General features: G+C 46.7%; 1 protein-coding gene across 2 annotated transcripts in view; it reads right to left on the minus strand.

Annotated features, from left to right (window-relative positions):
- WWC2 (WW and C2 domain containing 2) overlaps window positions 1–18,164 on the minus strand; it is a 262,995-nt gene that overhangs the window by 10,193 nt on the left and 234,638 nt on the right. For both annotated transcript variants that reach the window (XM_004696137.2, XM_045286701.1), the window contains 6 exons: window positions 16,629–16,756; window positions 13,963–14,161; window positions 12,564–12,728; window positions 11,218–11,310; window positions 7,943–8,185; window positions 351–478 (listed from right to left, as the gene is read on the minus strand). In XM_004696137.2, the coding sequence (XP_004696194.1) occupies window positions 351–478; window positions 7,943–8,185; window positions 11,218–11,310; window positions 12,564–12,728; window positions 13,963–14,161; window positions 16,629–16,756 (956 nt within the window). The remainder of the gene's footprint in view (window positions 1–350; window positions 479–7,942; window positions 8,186–11,217; window positions 11,311–12,563; window positions 12,729–13,962; window positions 14,162–16,628; window positions 16,757–18,164) is intronic.

Raw genomic sequence — 18,164 nt, forward strand, 5'->3', positions numbered from 1 at the left:
CTTCGTCTGCAGCATGGGGTAGCGCAGGGGGTGCTCCACCGGCGAGGGAGCAACAGGACACCAAAGGGGGATGCCTTTTGTGCACCGTTTGCACCTGGTGGAGAGTCCACAATGAGATGCACAAATCACCACTGAAAGTTGGGGGTCCTTGGGGAGCTCGGCTTGACTCAAAGCAGTAACAGAATCCGGACATCAACCAGTGGAGTGTGCAGTCTTAAGTAGGATGAAACAAACGTGCATGCCAACTGGATGCAGAGTTGAGGGTGGGCTTCAGCCCCACTCCGAATTCCTGCACACATCAGGGGGCCTGAGGGAGACCGGAAAGGCGGCCCAAGACAGGGCCTGTTTACCTGAAGGACTGCACCTGCCGCGGCACCTTCCGGCTCTGCTCCCGAAGCCGACACACGTCCTTGGAGACTTGTCGCATCAACTTCTCAGCATTCAAGTCTTGCTTCTGCTCTTCTTTGGACAGTTCAGCCTGGAGGAGGAAAACACGCATGAGCAACACACAAATATGCGTGAGGAATCCCTCAGAATCAGGTACTGAGCCACAGGAGGCAGCCTGCACAGACAACAGCAGATGGGGGGGCTTCTGTCACCCACCTGAGGAAAACTCCAACATGCCCAACTCCCATCACACCATGGAGCGGCCGTCGAGCCAAGTCATGGCTCCTTGAATCGCATCCGAAGTATCTTATGGTGCAAGCAGAACCCCAAGATTCCTCTGTGCCCCCAAACAGGGTGAGAACGGGTTGTAACGCGGTTTCCAGGAAATGTCTACGGTTAACATTCTGGCATGTTCTCCACCCTTTATTCATCTTTTAAGAAGTTTTTATTCTTTCTGAGCCAGTTTGAAAGATATTTTTTGAAATACAATATGCACACCAGAAAGAGTGTACATTTAAGTCTATAAGAAATTGAACACACTCATGTAAACGAGCACCCACATCCAGGGGAACGGACACTACCAGTTGTTTCAGAAGCTTGTCTGGTGCCCTCCAGTCCCTGGCCCCCAGGGCTGCCAGCGTTCGGTTTCTCACAGCACGGATGCCTTCTGCTTGCTTCTGTCCTCTGTATACATGGGACCACGCAGTAAGCACTGGTCACTGCTACAAGGGGCCATCAACTTGGTTCTGTGACACAACTCCGCGTGTCACAGAACCACACACTGCTCAGCCCCATGCCCTCCTCACACGGTTGTGACGTTGGAGGCCACGGCTGTAGCCACTGTGTCAACCCACATTGCTGGGGGTCTTCCTGATTTTTGGATCCTCTCTTTAGTCAAGTATGATGTTGACCTCGGGGATGGGGCCCTCCTGATAAGACCCTGAATGTAAGTGAAGTCTCGTCCAGGCTTGTTTTCCAGGCGCATGCCGGCTGTAGTGTTCCTGCAGTCCATGTACGTTCAACAGTCGTACTTCAAATGTGTTGCCAACTCTTCTGCCGTCTTCGCGCTCCCTGTCGGCTTGTGAGGCGACAGGAAAAAATCACGGCTTAGGTCGGGTGCAGCTCAGCCTCTAAGAGACATCTTGGCTTTGCCGAGTTTTCAAAGAGGTCCTTTGCCGATTTGGCCCAATGCCATTACGTTGCTTGAGCCCTTGATTTCTGCTTTCATGGGCGTTGCCTGATGATCCAAGTACAAGGGAATCCTTCAGGATCTGCTTTCTTTAGTTCAACATTATACTAAGGATCCATCCGCCTCATTGTCAGAAGTTGTAACCTCTTACTCTGCACTATACAGTTAGCACAGGCGATCACCTGCTCTACTGTGGGTGGACAGTCAGGTGGATTACATGGATACATTTAAAAAACAAAGACAGTAGTTCACATATATTTAAAGCTGTCTTTTCATTTCACTCAGTCATCTAGTCAACAAAACGTGTTGGTTTCCTTCCGAGGAAAGCTGGAGAAGACAAACTTCAGAAACGGTGCTTGGGTCCAAATTCCACCTGTCATGTGCTCACTGTGTGAATCTGGGCATGTGTGTCCACATTTGTAAAACGGGAACACAGTATTTACCTCAGAGGGTTGTTCTGAACTCTCAACGTGTTCACGTATGTAAAGCACTGGGAGCAGTACCCACATGGTCACGTCTGCTCTTCCAGGGCCCCTGCCTCGCTGCTGTCATTCCTAGCGCAGCCGGCACCGCCCTGGCCCGTAGCCGGAAGCCGGCAGGTGGAGCCTACTGGTGCGGGGGTGGGGGCAATGGGAAAGGCAACACATTTTGTTTAAAAGTTTATTAAAAATTAACCACGCGGGAGGGAGGGGGAAAATGAGGAGTTGATATTAAGGGCTCACGTGGAAGGCAAATGTTTTGAGAATGATGATGGCAGTAGATGTACGGTGTGCTTGACACAATGGAAGTATGTATGGATTGTGATAAGAATTGCACGAGCCCCCAATAAAATGATAAAAAAATTAACCATGCATAGTAAGCATTTCTCCAGGTCACTACATCTTTCTCAAACCCATTCAGTGAATGACAATGGCAGAATGACTTAATTAAGTCTATGGTATCATGTATTTTATCTCATGCTGCAATGCTCATTCAAATGGGATATAATACTTTAAAAATAGCAATAAATAAGCAACCCTTTTTTATTGTGAATTGGGTGAAGATTTTCAAAATGGATTACCAGGTTTACATTCAACAATTCACATATATTTTGTGAAGGATTTAGTAGTGTATATTTAGAATACATTAAATATGAATATCAAATATATGCCACTTAATGTTAAATAATACATCACATATATTTAATATTCAAAAAAAGCCATCTCGACAGAGAGATATTTTGATTGAATTGTATGGCCCCCAAAATATGTGCTGACATCCTAAACCCTCTACTGAATGTGACTAGATTAGGAAGCAGGACCTTCCCTCTCTTACATTAATGGGGTTGGGCCAGAGAAGGGTCCTAAACCTAATCGCTTCCAGGACATAAAGCACAGAAATGACACACAGACACAGGCATAGGGAAAGAGCCATCAAAGAAGGCCACGGGTCTGAGAGGGCCACAGATAGGACCGTCCTCTGGAGCCACGCCCAGCATGGAAACGTCCAGTCTCCCCAACTGCGAGGAAATAAACTCCTTCTTTTAACAGGCACCCACTTGTGGTGCTTGTGTCACAGCAGCACTGATCACTAAGACAACTGTGGCTCTGTGACAACAACTAAGGTCACTATGGTTCTGTGGTTGTTAGCAGTCTGCTATTAGGTGAGAAAACCACCGTAATGATGTATGAGACTTCTCTGATAGGAAGCCCAAACCGACGTTGGTTTATGATTTATCAGAGGCCCTCGGAGGGAAGGCATGGCGCTCTGTTTCTCCATGGCTCATCATTGAAGACTCACTGGAGCAGCTCCACTCTATACACACACACACACACACACACACACACACACACACACACACACACGGAGTCACTTGACGGCAACTGGTGATTGGCTGGTATCACAGAAGAGGGCTAGTCCTCAGTGACGTAAGCACACTGAAACAAGACGTGAGGCTTAAATACCAGGGTGCTGCGTGCTCCTCCTCGTCCTCCTCTCACACGTGGAGCTCCAGTGACTCACACTGCGGTCATTCTGCTCCCTGTTTGCTGCCCACCACAGAGGGGTTGGCTCCTCCTTGTAGCAGAGGCAAACTAGAGCCTGCCTGGTTGGTAATTTGGCTCCGGCTCCCATCTGAGCTCTGTGCACTGTCCCCCGCTCCAGGAGGGCAGGGGCAGGGTCTGTTTCAAATCATTTACAAAGGCTCAAGTGCACAATAAAGCTGTCTAATTCAATAGTTGGCGTCTGCCAATTGCTTGCATTTGCAGAGCATACTGGTGCTGGTACCTTCCAAAGTGAATTATATTCCACCCCAGTGAAGCGTTTGAACTGTGGTGCTGGGGAAGATCAGTCCAAGTACCATGGACAAACTGATCTGTCTTGGAAGAAGTAGGGCCGGAGTGCTCCCCAGAGGCGAGGATGGCGAGACTTGGTATACTCTGGACATGTTGTCAGCAGGGACCAGGCCCTGCAGAAGGACATCTCGCTGGTACAATGGAGGGGCAGCAGTAGAGAAGAAGGCCCTTCAGGAGATGGCCTGGCACCAAAGCTGCAACCCTGGGTCGCACAGGGGATGGCGCAAGGCCGAGCAGTGTTTTGTTGTATGTGTGCAGGGTTGCTGCGAGCTAACAGCAGCAGTAACGACAACACCCGGCTGGGGACCTCCGGAATCTCACCAGTGCGCACCTTCGATGGAGGAGTGGCACAGTATAAAAACAGTTGTTCCAATATGTGCTTAAATATCGTTGTGCCCCCCCCCCCACCCCATCTGAGAGAAATAAAACCCTAATTTAATTTATCTTATTTTTGCCATGGGGCACTATAAACCTACGGCGTTGCTTTGGGATTTGTTTGGAAAGCCAATTTAAGAGCAGGAATTCTAAGCCAGATATCGGGTGCCTACACAGGGGCACCTTTTTCTTTGCTTTCTTCTCGCCCTCATCAGGGAAGTGGAGAAACTTAGCCAGTGCAGGCTGTGCTTTGAGAAACTGCCGCACGCTGGAAATGAAACCTTGCCGCCTGCGCTCCTAATTTCCCATCTACATAACAGTCCATCGCCAAGATGCACTGTGAGTTTAAATCTGCTTCTTAGTACATTTACTGAGCATCATCCGTTTTCACAGCACAGCCAAGGGACTAAAGATGCTTTTAAGGAATCCCTTAGCTTCACTTAAAAAGCCTGGGTGGCCCAATGTCTAAGTGCTCAGTTATGAACAGAAAGACTGGCAGTGTGGACCCATGCAGCAGCTGTGTGTGTGTGTGTGTGTGTGTGTGTGTGTGTGTGCAGAAGACCTAGCAATCTACATCTGTGAAGACGACTGTCGTAAGGTGCCCTTGAGTCTGTTCCGACTCAGACCCTCGGTCCTATGCTGAGTGACACACAATGCTGCTGCTTGATCCCGGTCATCCCCACTGTGCTTGCTACTCTGAGCCCACGGTTGTAGCCACTGAGCCAGGCCATCACTCCAAGGGCTTCCTCTTTCTCACGGATCCTCTACTTTTAGCAAGCAGCATGTTCTTCCCAGAGACTGTGCTTGATAGCATGTCCAAAGTAGGTGAGATGAAAAAAAAAGGATTTTGTCAGCTGCTTCTTCTGCATTCATTAAGGTGATCAAGTGGATCTTTTCGCTTCTTCTGTGAATGGTATGAGTTCTGGTTGCATGGTAGGCTACTCAACGAACTAACCATGAGGTCAGTGGTTCAAACCCACCTCGGAGAAAGATGAGACTGTCTACTCTCAAAGATTTAAAGTCTCAGAAACTCAGTGAGGCAGTTCTACTCTGTCCTACAGGGTCACTGTGAATGAGAATTGGCTCGATGGAAGGGAGCTCTTTAGTTAATATAGCATACACATACCACGTTGACGGATTTCTAATGTTGAACCACCTTGTGTTCCTGGGACAGATCCCGCCTGATGACAGGCTATAATCCATTCAGTATGTTCAGGTTTGCAGTGCTGTTGCATCCGTGCCCAGTAGTTAATGGACTGTCCTTTCCTTTGGGTGACCTTGTCTGGTATTTGGTATCGCCCCTCAGGATGATGAGTTAGGAAGTGCTCCCCACTCTTCGGGTTTTTGGAAATATTTGTAAGATCGGGGACACTTCTTTTATAAATGCGTATTTGTTTTTGTAATTGGAAGCATATTTTTACGGTTCAAATGTTCTCAAAGCAAAAGCACACATACTGTGTTAAGTTTAAGAAGATAGACATCTTGGCCCTGTTAGTAAAAATAAGCTCACTGTCATCGGGTGTGTTCTGACTCGGTGTGACACTACAGACACTCTAGAACTGCCCCTGTGAGCTTCCCAGGCTTCAACTCCTTAAGGGAGTAGAACGCCTGTCTTTCTCCCACAGGGCAGCTGGTGGTTTGCAACTGCTGACGTTGTGATTCGCTGATCCACAGTGACCCTCTATGCCGCCAAGGCTCCCCTCCTTGCACTTTTAGTAAATGAAAATTATTTAGTAACTCCTGATTTTACATTCACACCATTTGGTTTAAAGCTGCAGTAACTTCTCTTCCCCTGCCCCCCAAAAGATTCACTTTGCAGGTTTATTTTTAATGCTGCTTCTTTCCCCATTTTGAAAGATTTGATCCATAAAAGCAAGCTACACTTGTTTCTCTCTAGATCTTTCTCGGGAAATCTGCATGGCACAACAGCGCAGGCGCTGCCACGAATCAAGTGGAACCACCTAGGCAGGCAGTGAATTCTCAATGTTGAAGGTAAACTTTGTGATTAGGTTTCCATTTGTTGAGTGAGTGGTGTTAACATCTTTGATGTACACTTTCCCCAGCAGATTCTAACTTGCTAAAACATTAACATCTGTGTTATTTTAAGTTAAAATTTTTTTAAAAATCTGGTACCACAGAACCTTGCCATTTTAGGAAGGAAACACCGAGAAAATAAAGAAATGTGTTTTGTAAGCACCACGGTTTCCTTTGGAAAAATCCCGGTCCTCCCAGGTCATGGCTGTCTTCCTCTCAGCCCAGGTCAGGGGACGCCGCACAGTTCATGAGAACTGGATGTCACACGGTTCCCGCTCTCCAGAAAAGTGTGGCTCCCGCTCAGTTGACATGACAGCAGCCTGGCTTGCAGGAAAGTCAAAGGACTGACCTCCAGCCCCGCCGAGCAGCAGACTGGAAGAAGGAAAACAACCCAATCTTCGTGTGCACCCCCAAGCTTCTTCCTTTGCCTCCCTAGGGCGCCTGTGCACCACGCGAAGACACTAGCCGTGGTTCCGTTTTTATTCCACGGTACAAAACACACGGATGAGCAGGGAGGTGGGCTCCGTGTGCTACGGAGTGCAACCCGGAGACCCGACGGCACTCCCTGGCGGAGAGGCAGCTCCAGAACCTGCGGCGGGCGGGGTTCAGGGAACGGCTTTTGGGGAGCCATATTTTCTATGGCGGTTGGCGGGCTCTCTGCTCGTCACTAGGCATTTCAGGGCCACTCTGTGCCCATCTCACAAATCCCTAAGACTGCGGGGCTCGCGGGAGCAGGGCACCTGAGCCGGGCTGCCTGTGAGTGCCGCAGGAAGCAGACGCAGAAATGAAGAGGCAGCAGGAGAGAGAAGTCCATGCCTGTTACTGAGTTCCAGCCAGAAGGAGTTGGACTCCACTCAACAGCGACTGATTAGCGGATCACTGAATTTCATGATTGGAAGGGACTCTGGAGCCCATCTGATCCAACCCTCTGCTTCTACTGGAAACATGACTTTATTATTGCACAGGAAAACGAAAGCCATGGCTACTCGTTCTTCCTTCTGCCCTGTGATGACTCCCGTGAGGTGCCATCCACGTGGCCACTCAGGAGCTGGTCCCACGGGCTTGCCACACAGCATCCTTCGTGGTCACCTCCACCCCTGCCTCTCCTGTCCCCCGGGGCCACAGCCCCCTAGTGGAGTCGTGGAACCTAAGTCTTCCCCTCCCATTGTGACACGGCCCCAAGAGAAGTGTCTGCCGGCGCTTCCACCTGATGATCCCGGTGTGCACGTGGGTTCTGGAACCGACTGGGAGTGAGCTGATCAGATTACACCGTCGGCAGCCATCTACACTACATTTCTACCTGAGATAACGGAACGTATGCTAGGGTGATGCCATCGTCACCAACAGCTTTGTATGGGGCCTGGGGAGGTATGTGTTTTCCAGGCAGTGGCCAGAGGGCTGCAAATTCGCAGACAAAGAAGGCGCTGTTTGACTGAAAAGAACTCCAGAAGTGCACTGAGTCGGTGTGAGATTTTTAAGGATCCACAGCCCCACTTACTCACAGCTGTTTCCTTATGGAGATGTTGGTTCTGAGGTAAGCACAGGAACTAACAGCACATGAGCTGTGGCGTCTAGCCACCATCGACACCTCTGGGACAAGAGAGCCGGCAAGACCGATAGATACCTGCTTCTCCGCTTGTTTCAGGAGCTTCTGGAACCCGGCGTCCTCCAGCACGCCCCGCGGCAGGTCCGTCTCGCCCTGAGCTTTCAGCTCCTCCAGCTTCTGCCTCAGGCCTCTCAGGGCCTGCAGCTCGTCGTTGAGCCGGCTCTGCCGGGTCAGGGACGCCTGGAGGTCCAGTTCTAAGTCGAGAGAGGTCCGCACAGGGCAGTCTTGGGTTGTTCTCCTCAAGACTGGCTGGCACATGGTCTGGATCATGAGGGAACACAAGAGAGAGACATCCAGAACAAGGTCAAAAGGGCCTGATCACACTGGGGCTCATTCTCACAGAGGGCCAATCTCCTGTGTTTCCTCCTTCCTGGCACAGGGCAGGATTGCAATTCCCTGCTGCCAGCAGGGCTGGAAAAGGGGCTACTTTAGCCACGCTGAGAAGTGAGAGCCACAGGTGTCACTTCCGGGCTGGGCCTTTTGTGCTCAGGGTGAGCTGTGTTGAGTCGCCATGCCTGTGCCAGGGTTGGAGAGCTCCGTGGAGGGAGACTCCCTCTGCCCGGGTGCTGACTGAGGATGCCGGGCAGGAGAACGCTCAGACAACCTGCAATTACCAGGTCGCTTGTTAGAAGCAAATCTGTGTTGTTTCGGGACACAGAGATTTTAGGGTTGCTTGTGACCAGCACAAGAGAGCTAGCTTAGCCTGATCCATTCAGTACACAAAGCCTGCGCTATGCAAAAAACATAGATATTTCTAGAAACTTAGATCTCCTCCACTTCAGTGTACCTGGTAACTCCCCACCCCAGCCCCCACCCACACAGTTTGCGCCCATGTGCTAGCCTGACCGCAGCTGGTCAACAGGAGTAAAATTTAACTTCCTTCTGTGATCAACATGCATCAATTACCACACATTCCTGGAGTCCCCGTTTTCAGACTCTACTTCCACCACTGAATCTTACCCATCTATCAAGAAATAGTTATCGAATACCTAAGAACCTGCAAGGGGTCTGTAGGGAAAGCGTTAGACAGACCACACACAAGCTCTGCCCATGTGGACTTCAATGAGAGATCAGGGTCAGACAATACTCAGCAGTGAGCTGTGGAACAGGGTCTCTGAGGGCCACAGGATGCTAGGGAAGGGCGGCAGCACTCTAGAGAAATATACAGAGTTGCTTCAGACTGTGTGAAAAGAGGGGAGGGAGGAGGGCAGTTCTTGCCTAGGATGCTGGCAGTGGGAATGGAAAGTAAGATTACTAATGAGAATGGGTACTGTCTGCTATAAGAGCAGAGGAACTCAAGCATGACAAGCACTGGAGTTGGCGGATCTAGAGCAATGGTGGTGTCCATGGCAGATGGAAAGGAGAGGGTCTGCCTGCCTCTCTTCTGAGGCCAGGTCAGAATGACTCTGATCGCCTCTTCCTGTTGCCCATTCACTAAAACCCTTAGCTGTCAGCCTTCTGCAACATTCTTCTATTAGACTCCCTTTACCCAAGCTTTGTCTTTTCTAACAAACTCTGTACACCACAGGATCATCGACATCTATCTGCCTTGAGTTTATCTCTCATTTGTCAGAAGCAGAAATCCTGCCTAGTTTCCTTATACCTGGAGGCTTCCCAAGGGCTCGAATGCACAGGGGTGCTGCGCTGGTCCATGGTGCATACTGGCTTTCCGAGCAGGAAAAGGACTAACCAAAAGATGTGTCCACTTTCTATGGTGCAAATACTCCCTCTACAGCCATTTCCAAGGTCTCACTCTGATTCACTGAACTTGACAGTGAGGTGTGCATAATGAATTTGCACCTACACATTAGTGTAAGCAGGCTTCAACATCACTGCCAAGGGGTGCCTCTCTGACTTCCTGACTCATATCCTTGACCTTTTCCTCCTCGAGTCAAGCAAACCTTTTGTAAGGTGCCCTGGTGGCACTGTGGGCTAAGCATTTGGTAGGTAGTTCAAACCCAACAGCCTGTCTTCAAGAGAGAGATGAGGCTGTCTGCCCCTGCAGAGATTTACAGTTCTCGGAAACCCAACACAGACAGGGTGGCTGTGACTGGAACTGACCTGGTGGCACCTAACAACAACAACAACAACAACAACAACAACAACGTGCGTTGGAATTGACTTGATGGCAGTGGATTTAGTTTGAAACCTTTTACTGATCTTCCCAGATGCCTTTAGATCTTTTCTGAGTTAGAACTCCTAATCAGAACACCGTTCCCTCCTCACTGCCTTCAAATCACATCTGTATACTCATTCATTTGAAAAAACAATGAAAAAACAAACAAATGAGAGCTTCTTACATTCTTTCAGAATTAAGCTTGGTCTGATTCAAGTAGTTCTTATCAAGATTAAGCTTTGTCTGACTCAAGTAGTTCTAATACCTAAAGTTTATATATAATCCAAAAAAATATTTTCTGGTTCTCCTGATATCGTGCACACACCTAACTTCAGCTTGCTCTGGAGTACAGCTCTCTGAAAGTAGGTGCTGTTAAGTAGGCAGGTGACGTACGTGATAGAGTTGGGAAGAGTTTTCATCAGAAACAATGGAAATTTAGGTGCTTTTAAAAGATAAGACTTGGTCATTTAAAAGGATCAACTTAAAAGTTTGTGAATGCCAGCATATTTACCTTTAGTAAAAACAAAGCATACGTTTATTATTTTCAAGTAACTAGGAGGTTGAACCAGGATGGAAACGGTGGCTAGTGATGCCTCTAGTATTTGGCACACAGTGGGGCATTCAACCAGAGCGCCTAGCCCCTCCCCACCATCCCTGTGCAGTGCCTGAGCCCGCCTCAGCTCCAACGGTGCCATCTCGTCTCATTTCCATGATACCAGCTGCCAGCACCCGGCATCCTCGCTCACCTCCCAGCATGAGGAAGCCTCTCCTGACCCTCCCAGCCGGATGAGCGCATTCCCTGCCTTTGTCTCCCCCTGTGCTCCCAAGCTGCTGGAGGAGGCCAGCCCATCACCTACAGCTCACTCTCCACTGAAGAGTAAGCAGACACCTTTCCATTAGTGTTTCTGCTACTGAGACATAAACAAACTAAGTTTCCACCTGAATTACCATGTGATTCCAGGTTCCAACGCAGTGGTAATGAACGGCCTCCTCTCTCTCTCTCCCATCTCCCCCAAACCTCAAAACTGACATCACACTGGTGTCTGGGTGTAATCACAGTGGCTTCATTCAACAGCCTGAGCCTGGAGCCCTGACATCCAACCGGTCTGGCCTTAGCACCCACTATTGCAGGTTCCTGCTTAGTCAAGGCTGCGGAGACGCCTGAGGGGATACATACCCTTTTAATCCTCAAACTCCGCCGTTCGTTGGAGTTCCTCACAAACAGTGGTTTTTTAGCCAAAGTCGAACTGTCGCTGTCACTTCGATTTAACTGTTGGCAAAGGATTTAAAAAATAAATAGGCGGGGGGGGAGGGAGAGATAAGAAAAATCACCATGTAACCAAGTGTAGGTTTGGAGCAGAGCAGTTGATCAAATAAGTAGGTAGTGATCATATGTGTTTATTACCTTAGCAAGATCCTTTAAGACAAGTAAGTTTTCACCTTTCTATTCTTAAGTAAGACTCTCTGAAGCTACCTTTGGGGAGCAGTTATCCAAAGTCATATGTTAAGAGGATTATATATTTTTTAAAATAAAATTATCCTTTGCATTTTTAGGTAATCTGCAACATTTGTTTTTTGGAAACAGGTCAGGCGAGGTATGGAGGCCAGGGTTGGAGGGAAGACACGGCGTGCCCCACCTGGAAGTCTCAGTGCACAGACCGCCGGCAGCTCCCTCGCCCTGATGCTGCCTTCGCAGTGAAGCCGAAGAGTCGGAGAGTTCTGATCTGTTCTGTTCTTTAATGTGGAACCTTTGTCTTCATCATTCCCAGTCCCCTCATTTGCGATCGATAGCACTGATCCCTACCCAAGACACTTCATCATTTACTGAAGCACCGTGCTTGGTGCTCACTGTCTAGCCTCTGTCGCAAACAGTAAGCTCTGAAAAGGTCGGGCTCTAGCTTTCTTTGCCCCTGGGAACGATTACCAAGGATCTAGAAAAGTGATTGCTACTAAGGGCTTACCAAAACTATTTATTGAGTTGAACTGAATACGCTTACATTTTTACCAGTATTTCCTAATCTGTTTCGCTATGTCAAATCTGTGTGAGCCGTGACCACCTCGAGAAGGAAACTTCGGCACACTGATGCACATCCTTATCCTTCGCAAAACGAGGAATCTGACTTAGTGTGTCCTGAGAACATGAACAGGAAATGATTTTTCCAATTCACGTTTGCTTCAGCAAGACTAACAGGATCCGGAGCACATACGCTATGGAGCAGAAATACCTAATTTGTCTATCTCCAGCCAGTTTAATTTTTCTAGGAACAGAGCGAAATCCAAACACACTCACAAGTCAGATTCCTAAATGTCGCTGGTCAGATCAATGACACGAGCATCAATGTGACACTGCACGTGAAACCACAGGCAGACGAACAAACAACGCCCACCCACACTAGCGCCGTCAGCGTGCGGCGTACAGAGCTGGCAGCCCGTGGTAGCCAGTGGTATTTGAAGGCAGGCAGAATTTGAAGTTTCTCTGTACACAGCTCGGGCCCCTGACAGGCGGCTGGGCTGACCCCTTACCCTGCAGATGTACTGGTTGCGTTCTCCCGGAGAAAAGGTTTGTGAGCGAACGATCACGCTGCTCCTCACAAAGGGATGCTGCCGGGAGCTCAGGCTGCTGCGGTCTTTGGGGCGGACGGCCACACTCTCATCAACTGCTTCCTCGGTATTTGTCTCTTTATCAACCTACAAGAGAAGTTACTGATTCTCCTGGAGGGGCTAGGTGTGCACACATTTCTGCTCTTCTCTTCTGAAAAACCCGGCCTCACAGCAGAGACGTGTCTAAGGCCACCAAGGCCATTGCTGAGAGAGAGGCTTGGGGTTACAGAACCTGGTCTTTCTGACAGGAACTGGGGCGAGCGGTTTCCTCCCGAGATCCCAGGAAGTTACCCGCAACGGACAGGAGGACATCTGTCCAGCAATACCACCCACAGATGTAGGTGCCACCTCTAACGAATAGACCTAAGAAGGCAGTTTGGGATTCCTAGTGTGTGAATGTTGTAATAGAAAAATCCTATCTGGAGATATTTATTTGAGTGTTAAACACTACAGAATAAATAATGAAAGTAATTAAATGTTAAAATGAAGACACATGACAAGTTGTAGATTTAAATAGAATACAAGCTATTCATACATATATGGCTATGTAATGGCTGGGAAGCTGAGTTTAGGGTTTCTTAAATTGGATCTTTGGAAATATAATAAAAAATCTTAAATTTTAAACGAAAAAGGAAAGCTTCTCAACATCTAAACTTGGTAGGCACAGACAGATGTCTGTTTTGGATCTTCTCATTGGGCCAGCTCCCAAACCTGCCCCTCATGCTCATTGGCTCCTTGTCAAAGGAAGTCCTTGGAACTGGCATTTTCTACATTCGGTTCTCACCACCCTGAGAAGACTGAGAATACTGCCGTTCCACTCTGGGGGTGGAAGTCTCAACATGCCCCTCACTCAACCCGCAGAGTTACCTGCTTCATTATCTCTGGTGGCACCCGAACCTCATGTAAATCATCTGTTGTTGCCTCCCACAACGCTCCCTGACCAACGTGAACTTCACATATTCATGCAACGTGGAAATGGCAATAAATCATGGCACGTATAGAACTTGATACAATGAAGTAGGCATCCTGGTATTGTTCAGGAATTTCAGAAAACACTTTAATCAAGATGCACGGAATATTATCAGAGACCTAAAGTATCGCTATTTCTCTTCTTCTAGCACATGTAGTTGGATAGTTAATACTTGGGGCCCGTTCCAAGATTTTAAAGCATTTAGCACGCATTGCCACAGATGCCTCTCATGATTAGTGCTGTGGAGTAGAAGCTACTGCTGAAACACACCCAAAGAGACAAACAGGCGTCTCTGTGGACAACCCGCTCCCCACAGGCAGGCCTTGTGAGAGCACACACGGAAATAATCACCAGGGTGGGCATTCCGGCGGGTGGCTGACTTCCAGGGTCTTTGGCACCGTCACTGTCTTCTCTGTTTGTGTGTTCCTTCATCTCAGACACATTAGTGTTTGAATTTAAGTCTTCGATACGGCTACCGCCCCTTCGTAGTTTAACGTCAGTCCCTTCTTCAGTCACATTTTCGTCAGAGGCCTCTCCTAGCCTTGTCAACCTATTGTGGAACAAAACCACACAGTGTTAGGTTAGGTCGGTCCGTTCCTGGGCGACAAGCACAGTTTGGGCATGCTAACTCATTGTCTGGAAAATGGACAACAGACTCAGTATATAATGATTTTAAGAGACTCCTATGGTTAGCACTTTTAACTCAAATGTCTCATTCTCACTCTACCTTTTCCACTCTCACTTTACTATCTAGCAAAGTACAGCAAACCACCATGGTCTGATACTGAAAAAGGTAAACTCATGGCATTGGACCCAATTTCTGGATGTTGAAATAGAAAAATTCTGAAAATCATATGTAAAGCTAGAATATTGACGTTGACTGGGGTGCAGGCTAGCATTAGTTCTCATTCATTATAAAACTGATCCTACAACTGAAGGGAGCGACTCTCAACCGAGAATGGATGGGAACAGGAAGACGAGTGATTTTTGATTGTCGTCTGGGCTTTGCATAGTCAATAAAATACAAGTAAACATCTTCTGGTAGTCTGTGCTGTGAGCCAAGATCCTTCTGACATTAGCAATGATAGCCCTTGTTCAATGTCCTCTTCTGAAACCAGCCGGAACCTTTGGCAGCTCCCTGTCAATATACAGATGCAATCATTGTTAGATGACCTTCAGCAACATCCACTTGAATGTGATATTAATGCTATAGTTTGAGCATTCTGTTGGATGGATATAAACGTGGATCTCTTCCTGTCACGTGGCCAGGTCGCTTTCTTCCAAATTTCCTGATATAGACAAGTGAGTGCTTCACCAGCTCATTGAAAACTTCAATTGGTACTCCTGGAGCCTTGTTTTTGGCTAATGCTTTCAGTATAGCTTGAACTTCCTCCTTCAGTACTCTTGGTTCTTGATTATCTGCTAGTCCTGAAACGGTAGAATACCAACTTGTTCTTTTTGGTACAGTGACTCGGTGTATTCTTTCCATGTTATTTTGAGGCTTCCGGAATCATTCAATATTTTGTCCATAGAAACTTTCAATATTGCAACTTGTAGCTTGAATTTTTTTCTTCAGTTCTTTTGGTTTCAGATATGCTGATTGTGTTTTTTTCAATTTTGGTTTTCTAATGAAGTATTTTCATATTTCATTATAATATCTGACTGTGTCTTCTTGAGCTTCCCTTTGAAATTTTCTGTTCGGCTCTTTGACTTCATAATTTCTTCCATGTCCCTTAGCTAATCTACGATTAAGAACAAGTTGCAGAGTCTCTTGTGACATCCATTTTGATATTTCTCTCTTTTTTGTCTTTTCAATGGCCTTTTGATTTTTTTCATGAATGATGTGATTGATGTCTTTCCACAGGGCATCAAGTCTTCTGTCATTAGTGTGCAGTCGTCAAATCAAACATACACTAAGTGTCTTTTTTTGAAATGTGTGTAAAACAAGTTGTATTTTACAGGAAAGAGAGAGGTTTAGTACTTAAGACATTATCACAGACCTTATAAGCATTCTTTTATCCATTTGTTTGCAGTACTCTAATTTTTGTCTGATTATACTGAACTGCTAACCGGTTAGCAGTTCAAAACCTGCCACTCTGTGGGTCAAAGATAAGGTTTTCTACTCCAAAAAGATTTAACTATCTCAGAAACCCATCGGGCCACTATAAGTTGGTATCGAACTGATGGCAGTGAATTTTTAACAAAAATTTTATCTTCCTAAAAAAATACTTTTCGTAAAGACAAAGTATGTACCCTTTTGCATCACTGTAGTAATTGTTCCATTGAAATGACAATGGACAATGAATGTTATACACCTCCTACTGAGTGTGTAGAAAGTCATGTATATCTCTAGGGACACAAACAAAAGTACATGCTATCTATACACATGCATATACGTACTAAGAGAAAAACCAAATATAATAACACAAAAATCTGTATCCCTAAGTGGCTACTCCAAAAACAAGTACGCACTGGAATTTGTTTTTATAGTTAGCAGTGCAAACCAGGAAAGACAGCTCTTTGTCCACGTGTGAATGTGGACAAAGTTATAAAATGACCTTTTTTCCTCTTTTAAGGGTGGGGGATGGATAAGAACAGAGTAAGGACAGTGAGAGTTAACAAACAGAGAAGACATTTTCTAAATATCTGCCTTGACACTTCTGATAAAGAAGAAGAAAGTCAGCCTTTTCATTTTTCAAGGCTCTAAAAGGACCGCCACCATGCAAATGAAGTAACTGAGACTTAAATAACACGCATCCTCCACGAAGGTGTTAAAAATTACTAAACCAAGAACTAAGAATCTCCGTAAGGGTTAACTTAGTCCATTAACCGTGTCCCTGCATCCTTCGACTCGCAGACTTCTTCCAGGAACAAACTCCCTGAAGCCACAGCGTGCCGCAAACTGCCAGCAATAAGCGATGAACACATAAATGGCTTCCCTGAACGTTGCTTATGCGACAGGAAAGGAAACACCTTCTCCTGGGATTTCCCGTAGCGAGAGGAGAGAACTGCTTTACCAGTCTCCTTCTGGGACCCTTGGCTCTGTTTCTTGCCCTGGTTCTTCTTCCTCTTCTTCTTGTGCCAATTCTTGTTCCACAGCCAGCAGCTCAGCGGAGGTTCTTGCAAGCAAGGCTGACACTGCATCCTGGAGAATGTAAACATAGAGTAAGTGGCACCATAGGTTCCGGAGGGGCATACAGACTTGGTTTGCACAGGACTGTGGCAGTACCACTAGGATAGGAAGATATAAAGCTAAGTTCAGGTTTACCAAAGTAGTCTGTGTGTAAGGTGTCAGAGAAAATGAACTTCCCGTGGGGCCAATATTTTATATGATAGTCCCATCTATGCATTTGCGACTCCCAAGCTGTCCTTTTCTATGTATAGCGATCTCACAGTCCTTAGCTATATAAAAATGGAAATCCAGGTTCCTTAAGCGATCAGGTGATCTGCTCATATTGTAATCTGCTGCCAGGGAATATAAAATCCATGCTGAGGGCAAATACTAGCCAGAGCCTCTACAATTCCTCATTTATAATATCCAACATCTCACTGGAAATAGGGCCTACTACCTGTAAGTAAAGAGAAAAAAAGAACAAAGAGGCATACCCACAGGAGATCCACCTATTAGAGTTATGTGATAATCAGGTTTGATGTGTCAACATGGCTCCTGTAGGAACATGGGGGTGGAATTCAGCCTGTCAATCAGGTCACAGCTTGACTGCAGTGCAACTGAGATAAATGCCTTTCCAATATGGGGCTCCTTGGCTCTTTTTCTCTCTGGTGATTGGACCAGTGCAGCAAGATGCTGACTCAGCTGCTCTGTGCTACCTATGGGCTGAGCCAACCTGTGGACCGTGTCACTATGCCATGCATCGCTAAGCCTTGAGGTCCTTCAGCCACCTGGTTTGCTATGCTGCTGCACTACTGGCGCTGCTATGCCTCCACATCTCATCTTCCTGCATTCTCCATCATTGCAAGTAGCTGTGTGAGTCTGGAGTGGGGTTCATGGACTAGTATCAGACTTATGGACTTGATTTGGACTGGGCTGGGATGTTTTCTTGATATACAATTGCTCCTTGATATAAAGCTCTTTCTTACACATTTATGAGTGTCCCTGGATTTGTTTCTCTAGTCAACCCGGACTAACACAAGTTATTAGAGATACTAATTATAGAACTTTAAATTTTATGTTCAAGAAAACTAATGAAATGTTGAAGAATTTCATTAGTATAAACAAAGAAAGGCATATCAGGTACAGTAGAGCAAAATTGCTGGTCATCAAAAATGAAGGGGGAAGTTCTTAAAGGCAGTAAAAGGAAAAAGATAGAAACATTATACTGACCTCTAACATCTCAACAGAATCAGTGGAAACCAGAAGGCAAGAAATGAATACTTGAATGCGCTCAATGTACATAAATGACAACATGGACTTTGAACGTTGTAAAAATATTCTTTACAAATGACACTGAAATGAGACATCAGCAGACCTATACTAAAAGACACACAAACAAAATATTGAAGGGATTTCTTGCAAGTAAAAGGAAAATAACCCA

Source organism: Echinops telfairi, unplaced genomic scaffold (assembly GCF_000313985.2).
Source record: "Echinops telfairi isolate 266 unplaced genomic scaffold, ASM31398v2 ScPeMD7_9;HRSCAF=40, whole genome shotgun sequence".
In the NCBI taxonomy this organism is placed as follows: Eukaryota; Metazoa; Chordata; class Mammalia; order Afrosoricida; family Tenrecidae; genus Echinops; species Echinops telfairi.